The 15313-nt window shown below is 58.9% G+C and overlaps 1 protein-coding gene across 2 annotated transcripts; it reads right to left on the reverse strand.

Moving 5' to 3' along the window:
* Positions 1 to 38: 38 nt before the first annotated feature.
* CCDC9B (coiled-coil domain containing 9B) lies at positions 39 to 8289 on the reverse strand. 2 transcript variants are annotated; one of them, XM_040492280.1, is made up of 11 exons: positions 8146 to 8289; positions 7200 to 7313; positions 6821 to 6928; positions 5990 to 6142; positions 5773 to 5898; positions 4929 to 5128; positions 4593 to 4651; positions 3946 to 3999; positions 3746 to 3845; positions 3121 to 3163; positions 39 to 3037 (listed from the first exon to the last, which is right to left on the reverse strand). In XM_040492280.1, the coding sequence occupies exons 1-11, from the start codon at positions 8155 to 8157 to the stop codon at positions 2498 to 2500; spliced, it is 1509 nt and encodes a 502-aa protein (XP_040348214.1). In that variant the 5' UTR covers positions 8158 to 8289; the 3' UTR covers positions 39 to 2497. The 2 variants fall into 2 exon arrangements, with proteins under 2 accessions (XP_040348214.1, XP_040348215.1); XM_040492281.1 differs by lacking the exon at positions 8146 to 8289 and having other exon boundaries at positions 6821 to 6986; positions 7200 to 7400.
* Between the last annotated feature and the right edge of the window lie 7024 nt (positions 8290 to 15313).

Here is a 15313-nt window from a genome sequence, read left to right on the forward strand (position 1 = left end):
AAGAGAGAGAAAGAGAGAGAATACCAAAGAGGCTGTGCTCCAACTTGGGGCTTGATCCCACGAACCGCGAGATCATGACTTGAGCTAAAATCAAGAGTCAGACGCCCACCCGAGCCACCCAGGCGCCCCTTGCCCAGCTTTCTCTACTGCTTAGGTCCTGTTTGTAAGGGCCGAGCCAGAGTTCTGCCTGAATTCTACATCCCCATCCCATAGTCAGACATACCTTGACATATACCCTCTAACGAAGGCCTGTCTATACGGTTGGTACCATGGAGGCGGGGCGGGGGATGGCCGTTGGGAGCAGTTTGTGAATGTTAGAATTCAGATTCTTGATGATGATGGTGATGATGATGATTACTGTTATTATTATTTTGAGACATCTGAATTCAAGGGCTCTGCTTGAATCTGCTCTTCCCCACCTCTATCCTTTGGGAGTCATGGGTCAGGCCCAGGCCCCTGCTCCAAATACATATATGTATGACTGGAGAGCAAGAGGAAAACTTCAGTTGGAATCATTCGCCCTTACCTATTCATGTCTCAGAGGGGTCTTCCCACATGCATAAGAATATTCCCAAGCCTTTTCAAAATTCCACACCAACCTCTTCCACCCCCTTCACCTTATCCCATTTCCAACCAGCTAACCAGTCTCCTCACTCCCCGCTACAGGAAGTTGGCACCACCCACTCACTGGCCTCTCTGGCACCTTCCCAGGTGCCTCAGCTGCCCACCCAACTCTGAAGCCAGGAAGCTTACACCCGGCCAGGGCAGCCCTCGCCGGGTCCCCGACATAGCCAGCAACAAGTCCTTAGAGTCTAGAGTCTGTCTTTGGCCCTAGCTCACCATATCTCCCAGCCCAAACCCTTCCTACTCAACCCAGGAAGCACTCAACCCAGCAGCACAGCTGTCACCTGGAGCCGATTAGAAATGCACATTGCCAGGCCCCCCACAGACCTACCGAATTAGGACCTGCAATACTCTGCGCCTTAACATGTGAGAAGCACTGCTCTAAACAATCTGATCTGCTGAAAAGACACCCCCTCCTCATGCTTCCTGCAGCCCTTCCTCCCGTCCACAGTGGAGAAACCCTGAGCATGATCTGGACACTCCCTAGAGAACCCAGAGAGGCTGGTGAGTGAGGCCTGGGACCCTCAGCAGAGAGGAGCAGCCACCACCACAGGGCCAAAGAGGAAGGGAACAGAGGGGGCCACATGGGGAGATCCAGGCAGGAGCTTGGGGGGCAAAAGACACACGTGGTGAGAAAGGAAGGGGCACCTGCCTTTTCGAGCAGAAGTGAGATGGTTCCCTTTGGGCTCCTCCCACCATCCCCAGCTCCAGTCAGGCTCTTGCAGCCAAGAATGGCTCCTGCTGTGCAGCCTGGGGCTGCTGGATGCCTGAGTTTCTCCCTCCCTCTTGCTGGCAAAGTCACCATCGCCCACCGGCTGCACTGCTGGTAGTGGGTGCTCAGGAAATGTTTGTTGAATTGAGAGGAAGCCACAGCTTGTGCGGAGTCTGAATAATTCACCAGCCGTGGGCCTCAGGGGAGGGGCAGGAACAGAGACTAAGTAGGAAAGACAAGTCCTGAAGTTGTACTTCGCCAGAGTCGCTGTTTCTCTGTCCCTCGTCTGAGTCCTTGCTATTGCATGACCTTGGTGCAGGGAGGTGGTGGGGAAGAGGAAGTAGGAGATGGCAGGAAATGGCCCTGGGCTGCAGGGCTGCCTTCTTCCCTCCCCTTGGGGTACACTTGAAGTCTGACCTGGGTAGGGGGGAGGGTGTCCCTGCTGGTGAGCTTTCCCACCCTACTGTGGAGGGGTGGGGGGGGGCGGGGAGGCTATTCTCTCACCACCCAACTCCACCCCATTTCAGAGAGGAGGCCTTTCCAGGAACCCTCTCTTTTGCAGAGGAGACCTGAGCTCCATTCTCCTGTCCCCAGCTCAGCCCCCACCTGCTGTGCCCTCCCTTTCTGGGCCTCAGCCTCCTCTTCCAGGAAGGCAGGAGGCTGCCAGCTGATGGCTGATGTTCCACTCGTTTGCCATCCTGTGAGTCTGGGGCTGTGAGTCACCTGGGTGCAAGGCAGAGGCATGGGAAAGGGCCCAGGCCTGGGCTGGTCCTGCCAGCTACTGAGGCTGCCTCCACCTCCAAAGCCACAGCTGGAAAGAGAAGCCAGGCCCTGGGGGTGATAGAGGCCAGGTGAGCCAGGTGCTGAGTGTTTCCAAGCCTCGCTTTCTTGCCAGCCTCAGAGACCAGGTGTGACATAGGAATACACCAGGAGCTTTACCTGCAGGTGAAAACACACCCGTACACAGGGATGTGCACCTGAGATACAAGGAAGGCCAGCTCCTTGCCCTCACGATGTCACCCCACTGGAAAGTTTGCCCAACTGCTCAGCTGGACTGCCACAAGCCACCAGCAACCAGACACCCACCACGCACAAGAGTCCTGACTGCATTCTACCCTCCTCCTCTGCCCAGCCCGGCCCCTTTGCTCCCAGGGGCTTTGCTCAGCATCTTCCCGCGGGGCCCGGACCTCCTGTCCTGCTTCTCACACCTCCTGCGCCCCTTGCTCTTTGGCCCATTCCCCTGGTGGGCCTGCTTCGTTGTGCCAAGCCCTGCTGGGCCCCAGCCTTGCCAGACCTGTCTTCTCTGGGCTCTAAGGGCCCTGCTCCTCCTTGGGGCTTGGAGCAAGTCTGTACTTCCGGCTCAGCCTGGGGGTCATTCCACCCCGGGAGCTGCTCAGAACCATCTGGCCGGGACACAGGGTTCTCCTGGGCTCCAGGCCTTGGAGGGAGCACACACACACTCGCCCCGGGCCCAGGGCTACTGGCTCCTCCTAGAGAAAGGTCAAGGGGAACCAAGTCAGTGTTTTGTGGAGAGGCAGGTTCTGGACTGGCTATCGAGACTCCTGACTCCCTTTTTGGCCCCTCTGGGGATACCGGGGCTGGGCTGGTTGCTGGGGCACTTGTGGGTCTGCTCAGCTCCACCTCGCTCTGCTTCTGTGAGTGTTCCTCCTCGCTCCGACTCTTTCTGGTACTTTGGCTTCCCTGAAACAAGAGATTGGCCCTGCTGGCTGGCGAATTCAGGGCTCAGATCCCCAGCCCGTCCCATCCTATTCCCAAACACCCACCTCCTGGCTCTCCAGCTCCTCCTTGACTTCCTTCGTCTCCCACCTGTAGAAACACGACACATGGCAGGGTCTACTCCTACCCATGCCCTTCACATCAGTTGCTCTGTAGCCAGGGGCCCATGTTCCCAGGGAGCAACTAGACCCCAAGGGTCTCAGAGGAGTGTCAGAGCCAGAACAAGGCTCCAGGATACTTCCCTTCCAACCCGACCTTGTTCCCCCAAATCCTGCCATTTCCTCTGAACGCTAGCCACTTGAGCTCCATCCCAGGTGCCCAGCTGATGTTTATGGCCAGGCCTGGGCCACCCTGAGTTCCATGGAGACTCTGGACGTGTCCCTGCCTGCACCGCCTGGGAAAGGCATGCCTGACTTCCTGGGGGAAGGCAACTGCTGTAATTACTGCGGCCTCCCTGGGCACCAGGCTCTCGCTGCTGCTGCCTTTGCTGCTGGCCTCTCCTGGAACCTCATTAACCTGCCGCCAGGCAGCCGTCAGGCAGGAGGCAGCGGCCCCGAGGCCCGGAGCATGAAGCTGGACCAGTGCTGGTCCTGACCTCCCAGGGGCAAGGGAGATCCCGGAAATCAGGAAGCCCAGATGATTCCCCTGATTTTGCCCCCTGCCCCCTGTTACCTGCGGGCCCTGCCCGTCAGCCTCTCTGTCCCCCGGGCTTTGCTTCGTGTGGCAGACACCACTGAGGATCTGCTGGGTTGCCCACCCCGAGTAGTACCACCTGCAAGAGATGGCCCACGAATCAAGCAGAGAAGAGGGCATGGCAGCCCAGCTCCTTCACCAGCTCATGCAACCCTGCTCCTCCTTTATTCCCAACTCACCTTTACCATCAGGGGACAAGGGTGGGGGCTGTAGCTTTCGGTGGCTCCTGGGACCTAAGTGGGGCAAAGGAAATGGGGAAAGAGTGGGGTGATAAAGGATCCAAGGAAGCAACACCATTTTTCCAGGACCAGGAAGCTGTCTGTCTTTCTCCTAGTCCAGTTGTGGGTGTTCTGACTCCCCAAAAGAGCCCCGGTCTGGGGATCGAGAGAGCTGGGTGCCTGTGCTCACTTTGCCATTCCTGGCTAGGTAGCTGGCTGAGCCTCTCCAGCCCCAGCTTCCTCCTATGTGAAGTAAGGGGACCAGCAGTTCTAAGAGCTCTGTCCCTACAACAGGCCAGGGACAGGGAGACTGGAGCTTTCACCCGTGAGGGACCAACTTCAAAAGGATCCCAGTGCAGACTTCCTGTGAGCCTCCTCCCCGGAACTGCTGGGGTCAGAACCCAGGGTAGGAGCTGTGGGTTTGGAGGGAGGGAAGGTGCCCTGCTCTAATAGCAAGGGAGAGGAAGGAAGATGTTCTTCCATGCCTCTTTCTAGCTCCAGAAATAAGTGGCACACCAAGAGACAGAGAAAGGAGGGGAAGCAGGGGGTGGGGGGAGGCTGTGATAAAAGCCAAGGAGGGGAAGGAGTTGCGGTGGGTATTGGCTCACCCCTGGTGCCGCCCGCCCTGGCCGGGCCCTCTTCTCGAGGCTTGCTGGAGTCCTGTAGCCTGTGGAGCCAGAGAGTCAGGCTGCTGTGGGATAGACACAAGCTAGGGCAAGCCTCACACAACCGCTGCCTCCCCCAGCTCCAACCCCAGAACAGATGGGGGAAAGGTGGGGGACCCGGTGCCCGCCCTGAGCCCAGGGCCCAACCAGAGGGCCCAGGAAGACTCTTAACCACCCTGGAGACGGTCTCACCAGCCCTCCAAGAAGCACCCACAGTTAATCCTGCCCTAAGCCCCACAAGCATGTCAGTCCAACAAGCTGCCCAGCCCCGCCACCCACGTGGGCTTGGCCTTGTCCAGGTCCCACGGGCGGCGCCAGTCACCCTGTGCGTCTCTGTGCCTGGCCACACGGGCCAGGTCGATCTGTTCCCGCTCCTGCTTCCACTGGGCATAGTCCCAGCCCACTTCCTGGGGTCCCCCCACTGGTCGGTGGGGAACCGGGCCTGGGACCGGACCTGGACTCTGGGGCTCCCGAGCACCCTGCAGGGAGAAGACACTCAGCACCATGGGGTAGAAGCAGGAAGGCCTGGGCTTGGAGTGGAAATCTGGATACTACTAACCCCTTCCTCTCCAGGTTTCCACGTCCCCGTCTAAAAATTAAATCCATTCCGTCTCTAACGTGTTGTTTGCCATAGATACGGTTTCCATCCACTTGTTAGCTGTGTCTTTTGGGCAAGTTACTTAACCTCTCTGTGTATCATTTTCTCATCTGTAAAATGAGGATAATAATAGCACCTATCCACGGGGTTATAGGGGAGGGAGGGTATGGACAGGGCCAGAGTGGAGAGGCATCTGGCAGCAGTCAGCAAGAGCCAGTAGTAGGGGCTGCTGCCACCTAGAGGTCACACCTGGCACATGGCCAGTCCCCTGCAGCCTCCTGGCCCACCCCGAGGCCCGTCAGAGATCCAGTTAGGGTAAGGGGCTGACCTCTGACTTCTCCTGTCTCTCACTGCAAGGCCCGCCCAACGTGGAGACTGGCCAGAGAAAGGAAGAAGGGGTGGGAATTTTTGCTGATGCTACCTGGGCATGTCCCCATAGATGAGGGACATATGTGACTCAGCTTCTCCGCCTCCCCCAAATGAGCACTGCCACTTTCATGTCCCCATCCTCTCTTGAAGATGTACCTTCCGTGCCGAATCCGAGCTGACGGCCATCTGCATGGAGGGGGTCCGGCCCAAGCCCCCTCCAGGTGACCCTCCTGCCCCCCGGTTCTTTGCTCTGGTGGGCTTCTCACTTACGATCCGCTTGGCCTGGAGGAGGTGAGGATGGGTGGTGTGGCACAGCCAGGTAAGAAGAGGCTGTTGGCCTGGTGCCTGGGCTTCCCCCGCCCACCCTGCTTACCTCAGCTCTGTTCTCCATGGTCACAGCCAGCTCCACCCGGTCCCCCAGGCAGAAAGTACCGGTGTGATACTCCACCTCCTCGTCCTCAAGCATCGCACTGGCTGCTTCAGGTCCAAGGGATCTCACCCAGTTCCGGCTGACAACCCGCTTCTCCTGCGGAATGGGATGCCATGCCCTCAGGCCACATGGGCAGGGCTGAGCAGAGCTGGGCACTGAGTCCTCTGGGAGGTTCCCCAAGGCTGGCTTCCAGCCCTGGACCTCCCTGGAATGCCCATAGAGGAGCTGATTCTATGGGGCATTCACATGCCAGTGGCATTAGGTTATCCAGGCCCTGGGGCCACCCTGGGGCCCAAGATGCCATAGCAGCCTGTCATCTCTGAGCTGGGAAATCCAAAGCACTCGGACAATGGGGCTTTGTCCCTCCGATACTGCTCCTGGCTTTCGGCCCCACTTCTCTGTCCCTGTAGGGTTTGGGTTTTAGGAGTAGCCTGTGGTTTACAGCACAGGTGCAGGGCTATGGGACTGGGAAAGGGTATGGGGAGGCTTCTATTCGGTGGCCTTTCAGCTGTGGCCCTTTGGGTGCAGGGGAACTGGGTGGGCTGGGCTGCAGAAGGCTGGGAACTGACGGGTGAGCCCCAGAACTGTGAGTGGAGGAAACAGAGGAGCAGGAGCAGTTGTCTTCCCCTGACGCAGGCTGGGCCTCCACCTCCTCACAGGGCCGGGTCCCCAGGGCCTGGCATGGTGCCCTGTAAACTACAGACCCTCCGTCAGCACTCGCAGAGCAGCTACAGGAGTGAACAACCCACGCTGTCACCCCGGGGTGGGGCTTACGCCGGGAACCTGGCTGATAGTGACAGTGAGGCCATCAGGTCGGAGGAATTCCTGCGCGGTCACAGCCATGCCCCCCTGCTCCGCCTGCCGACGGTCTTCCTGGATCTCCTACGGGAGGGCCCGGGGTCAGCACAGGCCATGGCCCCCCAGACGCACACAGACAGGCCTACACAGAGAGACACCAGTGGGACACCAGGGGGCAGAGGCACGGCATCACAGAGTCCCCAAGGTCCTCTCAGAGTTTCTGAGATGAACCACATGGCCCTAACCCTGGCCCCAGGCCTAGAGCCTACAGGGAGAGACCGCCATGCAGGGGTCTGCGAGACAGACAGGGAGTGCCCACCCAGCTGCCCTTCCCGGCCCATCACAGCCCGCTCACCTGGTACCTGCGGAGTAAGGCCTGGTTCTTCTTTCGAAGGGCCACTATCCTCCGATCCAGCTCTGCATCCTTCTCTTCCTGCCTGCTCAGGGGTGACTCAGCTCCGTGAGGCCCCTGCAGAGGGCAGGGGGCCCAAGCTCCTGACTGCCGGGCCCATCCCTTATCAGGCCCCTAACCTTCACATTCACCTGAGAACCATATTCTTACCACGAATGGACCCTGGCTCTCCGGAGCTAGGCTCACAAGGGGGGATGGCACATGGAAGGTCCCAAGTCCCCACCCTACTAGTCTTGTCTGCCTGGCTCTCTGCCTCCTCAGGGGTTCAGATCAGGGCCTCATACGGGGCCCTCAGCTCTCAGCAGTGGGCTGCCCCTCCCCCGGGCTCTCCAGGGAGCTCCACTGCCGAGAGAGCCTGCCGAGCAGGAATGAGAGTTATAAATGGCTCTGGCAGCGGAACCTGCCGTGACTGGGAAGTTGCCAGGGGATTCAGGAGGTCGAGGAGGGGAGCTGTTTGGCTCCCAGGCCCAGAACCACGGTAAAAAAGAGAAGCCCCTGCTCTGTCCTGGGCTCCCAGGCCCCGGGCCCCACTCCCCAGGCTTGCAGCCCAGCCTGTGGGAAAGAGCCACCGTCGCGAGCCCAGCCTTTCCAGGCCTGAGCTTCTTTCCGGCAGTCGGGGCAGGAGAGAGCCAGCTCCATGGGCAGGCCCAGCAGAGGAGCCACCCTAAGCAAACCATGCCTCTGCCCCGAAATCCCCAGGTCTCTCCCTGTGTGGCTGCAGGGTCTCCCTTGTAGCCAAACGCCCCTGCCCAGCCCCCTGCAGGCCTAGGCACAGCCCTGTTCCTCCCAGGCCCAGCTGTCCCCAGCTGCCCCCAGAGTGTGGCTGCCTGGTGTCCCGGCCTCCTCCCAGCCCCCAGAAGCCCCCCGCCAAAGGTGAGGTGCCACTCACAGCCGAGTGCATGGCAACAGTGGGCACTGAGAGAATTCCAGAGCAGCCCCAGGGGAGCCAGAGCCGGAGGGAAGCCGGAGCCGCCGAGCCACCACCGGAGCCGGGCCTCTGCTGGCCTCTCCCTGCCGGCTTCACTGCTCAGCACACGAGATCATGTTGTGATTACAAAAGACTCCTCTGGGCTCACAGCCAGGAATGCTGTCGCCGCCGCCCCCACCCATCCACTCTCAGAGGGCAAGGACCAGGGCACTGGCCCTGCCCAGCACCTCTCTCCCTGCCCCGCCCCAGCGTCCCCAGAGACAGGGCAAGAACCTTTCTCTGTCAGGTTGGCCCACGCAGGGGGCCTGGCTGCCCCAGGCCCTGCCTTCTCTGAGGCTCTATGCCCAGCGGAGCCCCAGCCTGGACGCACCTGCAGAGGGATGGGCAGCCAACAGAAGCCTCCATTCCTCCCAGGAGTAAAGAGCCTACAGGATGCAGCTGAGCCCATCGGGCATCCTAGTCGGAGGGCCCCCACCTCAAATGAGCCTCTCCCTATTTGTCCTCATCAGCTCTGGTTTCAGGAATTTGAAGGGAACCAGAAGCTCACCTCCCCTCGGCCACCAAATACTACTACATACCTGACATAACACCATTAGTCATTCCTTTAGGCTGCACAGTGTCTTCCCTGTGTTTTAAAGTACAGCCACTCCAGAGAGGCTCAGCTGTCCAAGTCTCCCCTCGGTATGGAGAGATGGGCCTTCCCGCAGGGCCCATGCCACCGCAGCCCAGAGCCGGCCACTCAGGGTCCCAACTCTGGGCGCTTCCTGGCCTTGCTCTCCAGGACTGGCCTTTCATCCTCTCCTACCCTGAGAAAGGAGGCAGCCTTTCTCAGGAAAATCTCTCTCCAAATCTTGCCAGTATGGCTGAGGGAAGCGGCTTGCCTGGCAGTCCCACTCTTAGAGCCCCTGGGAGCTGAGGCTTGGGGTGCTGGGAGGAGGGGTGTCTCTCTGTATCAAGGGGTACCTATGGTCTATTTCAATAGCTACGGGGACCCGGCCTCCAAGACCTGATGGGAGGGAGAGGTCCCTGCATCCCCCACATTCCTGATGGAACAGGCCTCAGTTCCGCTAATCCCATGATCTGTCTCCAGAGCAGAAATCCTCGCTGCCCTTGCACTCCTCCCCAGACCAGCCCCGGCAGCCGGAGTTTCAAGGTCTACTCCCCTTGACCCATCCGTTCCTGCCCCCCCTCCCATCCCTACCATGGTTAGCCTTTTTCCTGGCCAGGCCTTCACACAGCACCCCTGACCCACAGCCAATCGCCACAGCCCCAGAGTTCCCATCCTGCTTGGAAATGCCACCACAGTCTCTTCCTTTCCTGCCGGATGTTCCCACTGAGTCAGACTCCCAGCAATGGTGACGTACCCAGTCTCCTCTCCCTCTCTTTTTCTCTCTCTCTCCTCTCCCTCTCCTGCTCCCACCCTCTCTGTGCGCCACCTCACACAGGATGCTGCGTTTCACCCTAGCCCCCAAAGGCCCTGGTGGTCTGGCCCCCAAGCTTCCCACCACCTACCCCACACCGTGTTGTTGGACCCGGGAGGCCTGCACAGCACCAGCCCGAGATGGAGCGACACAGCAGCTGAGACCTAATGTTCTCCATCATCTTTGGCTCTCAAACCAGGTCTGGGGCAGTGGGGTGTAGATACAGGAGGCTACAGGGGTGAGGCAAGGTCGGCTGTGCCCCTCACCCCTGTTCCCAGCCAGGGTCAGGGCAGGACAGCGGCAGGGAGACAGGAAGCACAGGTAGCAATCCGGCCATCCCATAGGGAGGGTGACACCCCCCCGCTTCTGGAAGGGCCTGCAGGGAGAGACCGCCCAACCTAGTGAAGGTCCCCAGGCCCATCGGGCTGCAGGCCCACATTTTCTAGGACAAACCAGTGATCAGATAGGGCCCCACAGTTGCTGGCCGTGTGCTTGCCAAATGTTACTCACACAATACGTCGTCCCTCAGAGCAGCCCCTACATTCTCCTATTTTCTCCAGAGTCTGAAGTTTGCTTGTCTGCTCCCCAAATGGACAGAGGCTCTCTGAGGGCAGAAATGGTATACCGAGTGCCTCCAGATCCCCAGGGCCCGGCATAGTGCCCTTATAAACTACAGACCCTCCCCAAGCGCTCGCAGAGCAGATACAGGAGGGAATAACCCGCGCTATCCCGTGCGTGGCTGTGGGTGTCCTATGTATGTGCTTTGACTGCCTTTCTCTCCACCCAGAAACACACGCAGCGCTGAGTAGTGGTAAAGGCCCCTATGAGGGGTAAAGAAAGAACCCCTGTCTGGGGGAAGTGGGAGACACCATGTCTCTGTTACTCCATGCCACCACTAGGGGGCAGCAGAGTCACAAATCCTGATGAGGTGTGGGCTCTCTTCCCCTTCTTCCCTCCAGCTCCCCAGCTCCTCTCCCTCAAGTCTCTCTAATCCCCAGACTGGAGAACTCCCAACTCCGCCATCTTAGAGAAACTACACAGTTGTAGAAGCCTTATTTTATTGATGAGAAGTGCCAGAGAGATAGCACCACCTGCCCGGGCCACACTGCCTTTTGTGTCACAGGTGAGACTAGGAGCCAAGGCGCCTGCCACCCAGCTGTGCACTTTCCTGCCCCTCACCCCCAGGTGGCCCCCAAAACATTGTTTCTGCAGATACTTCGCTCTGTGCCCTCCTCTTCCCTGCGCTGAGGCGGACCCATTGTCCTGGCACCTCAGCCATGGGTCCTGGTCAACAGCTCTTCCCTGGCTCCCTCTCGGGTGGCCTGCCAGCTGGGCCCGTGGCCACACACCTGGAGTGGGCTGTATTTGGGTGGTATTTGTGGTCCGTGGTATACATACCCAGAGCCCATCCTGAGGACAAGATGGCTGCAAATCTGGGGATTGTCACTGAGGAGGAAAGAGGAGAGAGGCCTGCAAGGGAGGAAGGGACTCTCTGGACCACGCACCAAGACTGGGAGCCCAGATCTGACAGAGACCCCATTCCTGGGCCTCATTTACTGTTTCCAGAATGGCTGCCCCTGCCCAGGGCTGATGAATAAAACGTAAGCACTCCAGTCCTTGCCCTTCCTCAGCCTTGACATAAGATGGGTCAGAGTGGGATGGGGGAGTCCGAATTAATTTCACTTTCATTGACTGTATGACTTTAGGGCAGTCCCTTATCGCTCTGGTCCTCATCTGTAAAATGAGGTGTACTTACTCCTCCAAGTCATTGGCAGATGAAAGGAAATGACACGTCTTATCTATATCTGGAACAACACGCCTCCCAGAGTCAAGCTCAACATAGTTTTCTTCTTGCCTCCGGGAACCGTGATAGCCAGCTCGTGGATGCTACCACTACAGCAGCCTTTGAGGGGCCCCAAAGGCTGCCTCCTGCCAGCCTGCTGGGATCTGAACACACTGAAGACTTCTGAAGTGTGAAGGCCCACTTGTGACCTGATAGGGAGATCCTGAGGCACCCCCTCAGCATCCTCTCTGAGCCTCCCTTCATGATGACCCCTGCCCAGCAAATCCTGTAAGGCCCGGCTCCTGCCCCACCCCATGCAGGGAGTTCACCTTGACTCCTCCCCTCCCTCAGGCCTCGTCCCCTCTGAAGTCCCAGGCTCTGGCTGCCATCTCTGGCCAGCTAGCGCCGATGCTGCCAGAAGCAGTCCCCATGCTTCACCTGCCTCTGGATCCCACTAGGCCCACTTCCAGGCTCACATCCCAGTGTCTGGGAACCATTCCGGGCTGGGGCCAAACCCTTAGAGATCACTGGGGCCACTTTCCCCACTCTGGGTGGGTGGTTGAGTATTGAGGAGGAGGGCGGGCAAGGCTGGATTACAGGAGCACCCAGACAATAGGCAGGCGACCCTCCAAGTAGGGAGAGGCAAGAGGGTGGCTTAAAGCCTCCTGGATTTCCTTTCCTGCAAACCCACTCTCCATCAGGGCCATTCCTGGCCCAAGAAACTGCTTTCCTGCCTCCTCCTGACCTGAGATCTATGCAAGGCGTTGCAAGCCTCTCAGGGCAGACCAGGCCCAGCCCTGGGTGGGGAGGACTCAGAGTACATGAAGTAGGGCCAGGACACGCTCTGGGCAGGCTGCAGCCACGGGGGCAGTCTGGGCCTCGCCTTTCCCCAGAACACGCATGCCAGAGCAGGGTGGGGCTGAAGCCCTTTAAAGCATCAGGAGGCAAAAGGCTGATCTGGGGACCCACTCCTCCATTCTGCTTTCCAGGGCACACCCAAGGCTGGGACATCCCATGCCTTCCAGCTCCTGGCCCAGCAGTGAGAGATGAAGCCCCGGGTTCTCCCTGGTTTGGGGCTCTCTTCTCCATGACGGGTGCAAAGGTGACTCACAGTGTTCTCCCAGGACCCAGGACCCACCCCTGCCCCCAACCCCTAGCCCAGAGCTGCCCACAACCAGAGGCTGAGTGCCACCCTGTCAAGAGCTGGCCCACAACATTAACGTTAACAGGGTATCTACTGCGTACTTGACCTGGCCGAGGCAATGAGGGAACCGAGAGGCAAGGGTCCAGACTCCACCTTACTGGCACTTGCCAACACCAGGCCATGTTAGCCTGAAGCCAGGGCAGCACAGGGCACGGGCCAACCGAGGAATTTTCCGACTGAGCCTCAAGGGGATGAGGAAGACTCAGCAAGGGGGTGGTTGTGAGAGGGCATCCCGTGAATGCATGATGGCGAGCGCAGTGGCACAAGCTGGGGGCTGTGTTCAGATCCCGGAGGGAGGGGTCTGGGCCAGACAGAGCAGTGGGAGTCCAGGGAAGAGTGAGCAAGGGAGCCTCAGGAGGCCTTAGAGGCATCAGCATGGGGGAGGGGGCATGGAGTAGAGAGGGGAGGAGTCAAGACAGCATCCAGGACTCAGGCCTGGGGGTCCTCATGAATGTGGGGAACAGGCCAGGCTTGCCTGCATGCACCCAGGGGGCTCTCTCCTCTGGGCAGGCAAATAGGTTGGAATGCCAGCATGGGACAGACAGGTTCTCCCCCCACTTGAAGCTCATCACAGGGGCCTCTCATGGGGGTGAGGTGTGGGTGGGGTCATACCCTCTAGACATAGGGAAGAGGTCTGGCCCAGTTTTGAAGAATAGAAAGAAGGACAGAAGCCCGACAGAAGGCAGAGGGCTTGTTGAGAGGTGACCTGTCTCACCGAGAAGAGGGAAGGTGCCTTTGGAATGGCCAGGGCTGACATGCCCCCTCTCCAGGTGGCATCACCCAACCTGGACGCTTCAAGGCAGCAGAGGACAACCTGGGTGAAAGCACGTTCCATGGTCACCACAGGGAAGAGGAAGCAGCCACAGGCTGGAGAGAGAAGTACAGTGACCAGTTGTCCCAGCTTGCCCGGAACTGACTCCATTTTAGCACCGGAAGTCTTGAGTCCAGAACACCCCTCAGTCTTAGGCAAACCTGGAAGTTTGGTCACCTTAGGGGGAAGGAGGGCATTGGAAGAAGCTGGGGCTGGGGGGAAATGTCTCAGGAGGCTCTCAGTAAAATACTCAGTGATGCCAGAAGCCAGAAGTGGTGATATGTCCCGCAGAAAGATCTCAGTGTGCACAAGGGCAGGAATGATGAGGCCAGGAAGTCAATAGCTCATCAGTGCTAATACTGACAATAATGAGAACACCACGCACTTACAAACAGCACTGCCAAAGGCCTCACACCTGTGATGTCATTTGATCTCATCAAGCTTTGAAATCTGTGAATTAGCCAGGGCAGGTGTTATTAGCTTCTTTTTGGAGATCAGGGTCAGTGACTTGCCCAGAAGTCTCCGTGGTAGGGTGGGGTCTCCCCACTGCACCTGGGCTGAATCACTGAGGCCGATGCCCAGCCCTGCACACTCTCTCCAGCCCATGCCCAAGACCAGCCACCTTTGCCCTGTTGCCGTGAGAAACCTGTCCACCCAAACTGTGTAAAGAAAGACGCCTGGTTCTCCTGCCTCCCTCCCCAGCCTACAGAGCAGCCCAGGAGCAGGGTGCCTTGCTGGCTCTGCTGACAGGCATGAAGGGTCGTAGAGAGTGACATCCTGTCTTCATTGCCAGTCAGCACCCTCCCCAAGACCCCCCACCCACAGCTTCTACCACTATGGGAGACTCCCTTTGGCCTCTCCTCTCCTCAAGGCCAGACGCTCCCCCCAGAAAGGTCTCCTCTTGCTCCTCAGAGTCCTTTCCTCTATACTCGTGACTTTCTGGCAAGGAAGACCACCGCTCTCAGCCAGACAGTACATCCAATCGCTTGGTGGGCGGTCACTATCTCTAAGGCACAGTACCCAAGGAAAGAGGGGACACACCCACAGCTGAGGCTCTGCTCACCTACATCTTAGGGTTGGGAAGGGGAGAATCCACAAACAGCATCCTCTGCTGTAAATTCACTCTGCCTTGTCCACCACTGCTACGCACATCCTCCCCTACGGCAGGCCTCCTGTCCCCCCAGACCGCTCAGCCTGTCCTAGCTTCTGTGTCCACCCCTTCAAAACAGGCCTACCTCCTCTGCCCGAGCAAGGCCTCCTTGCCTCCTACCACCTGCCGGTAGGACCTGGATCCCGAGCTCAGACCCTGACTCCGGAGATGGTGAGAACGGAAACTGGAGCCCAGGGCATTGGGCCCCCAATGCCCTCCTCAGCCCTGCAGCCCCACTGTCCCTTTGGAGGTCCCTGAGGATGCAGGCCTCTCCTTTCAGTGTGCTGCCAAAGACTGGGGGTGGAGGTGGGGAAGTCATGCCACCAGGGTCCCCGAGAGGGAAAAGGAGGATTCCCAGAAGAGGAAGGCTTGCAGGGCGGCCGGCCAAGGCCGGGCGCAGGGGTGAAGTGTGGGCTGGAGGGTGGGACGCTGCAGGCACCACACCTCTGTAAACTTCCCAGGACTCTGGCTGCCCTCTGTGCCCTGGAGCCCTGAAGGCGCACAGTTGTGTGCATGAACCCCACCTTCCCATGAACCAAAGCCCTTTGCCCATAATGTTACCAGAGCAGGCCGGATATTTTCAGAAGAGCATTCCTGAAAGGAAAGACAATGTAGAGAGAAGAGGCCCGGGCGCTAGATGGGGTGGTCCTGATTGGGACTAACTACACCCTGGCTGGGTGGCCTCAGGCAAGTTTCTTAACCTCTCTGAGTCCCGGCTTTTTTTTAATCTACAAAAGAGGGGGGGGGGGAATAAAAACAC

Source organism: Herpailurus yagouaroundi, unplaced genomic scaffold (assembly GCF_014898765.1).
Source record: "Herpailurus yagouaroundi ecotype Mexico unplaced genomic scaffold, PumYag 184, whole genome shotgun sequence".
Lineage (NCBI taxonomy): Eukaryota > Metazoa > Chordata > Mammalia > Carnivora > Felidae > Herpailurus > Herpailurus yagouaroundi.

Excerpts from the sequence above, each read along its gene's own strand:
- CCDC9B (XM_040492280.1), bottom strand. Across the intron at positions 5,129-5,772 it reads GCTCGGATTCGGCACGGAAG|GGTGCTCGGGAGCCCCAGAG; the intron begins GTACATCTTCAA and ends TTCTCCCTGCAG. Across the intron at positions 3,846-3,945 it reads CTTGTCCCCTGATGGTAAAG|GTGGTACTACTCGGGGTGGG; the intron begins GTGAGTTGGGAA and ends CATCTCTTGCAG.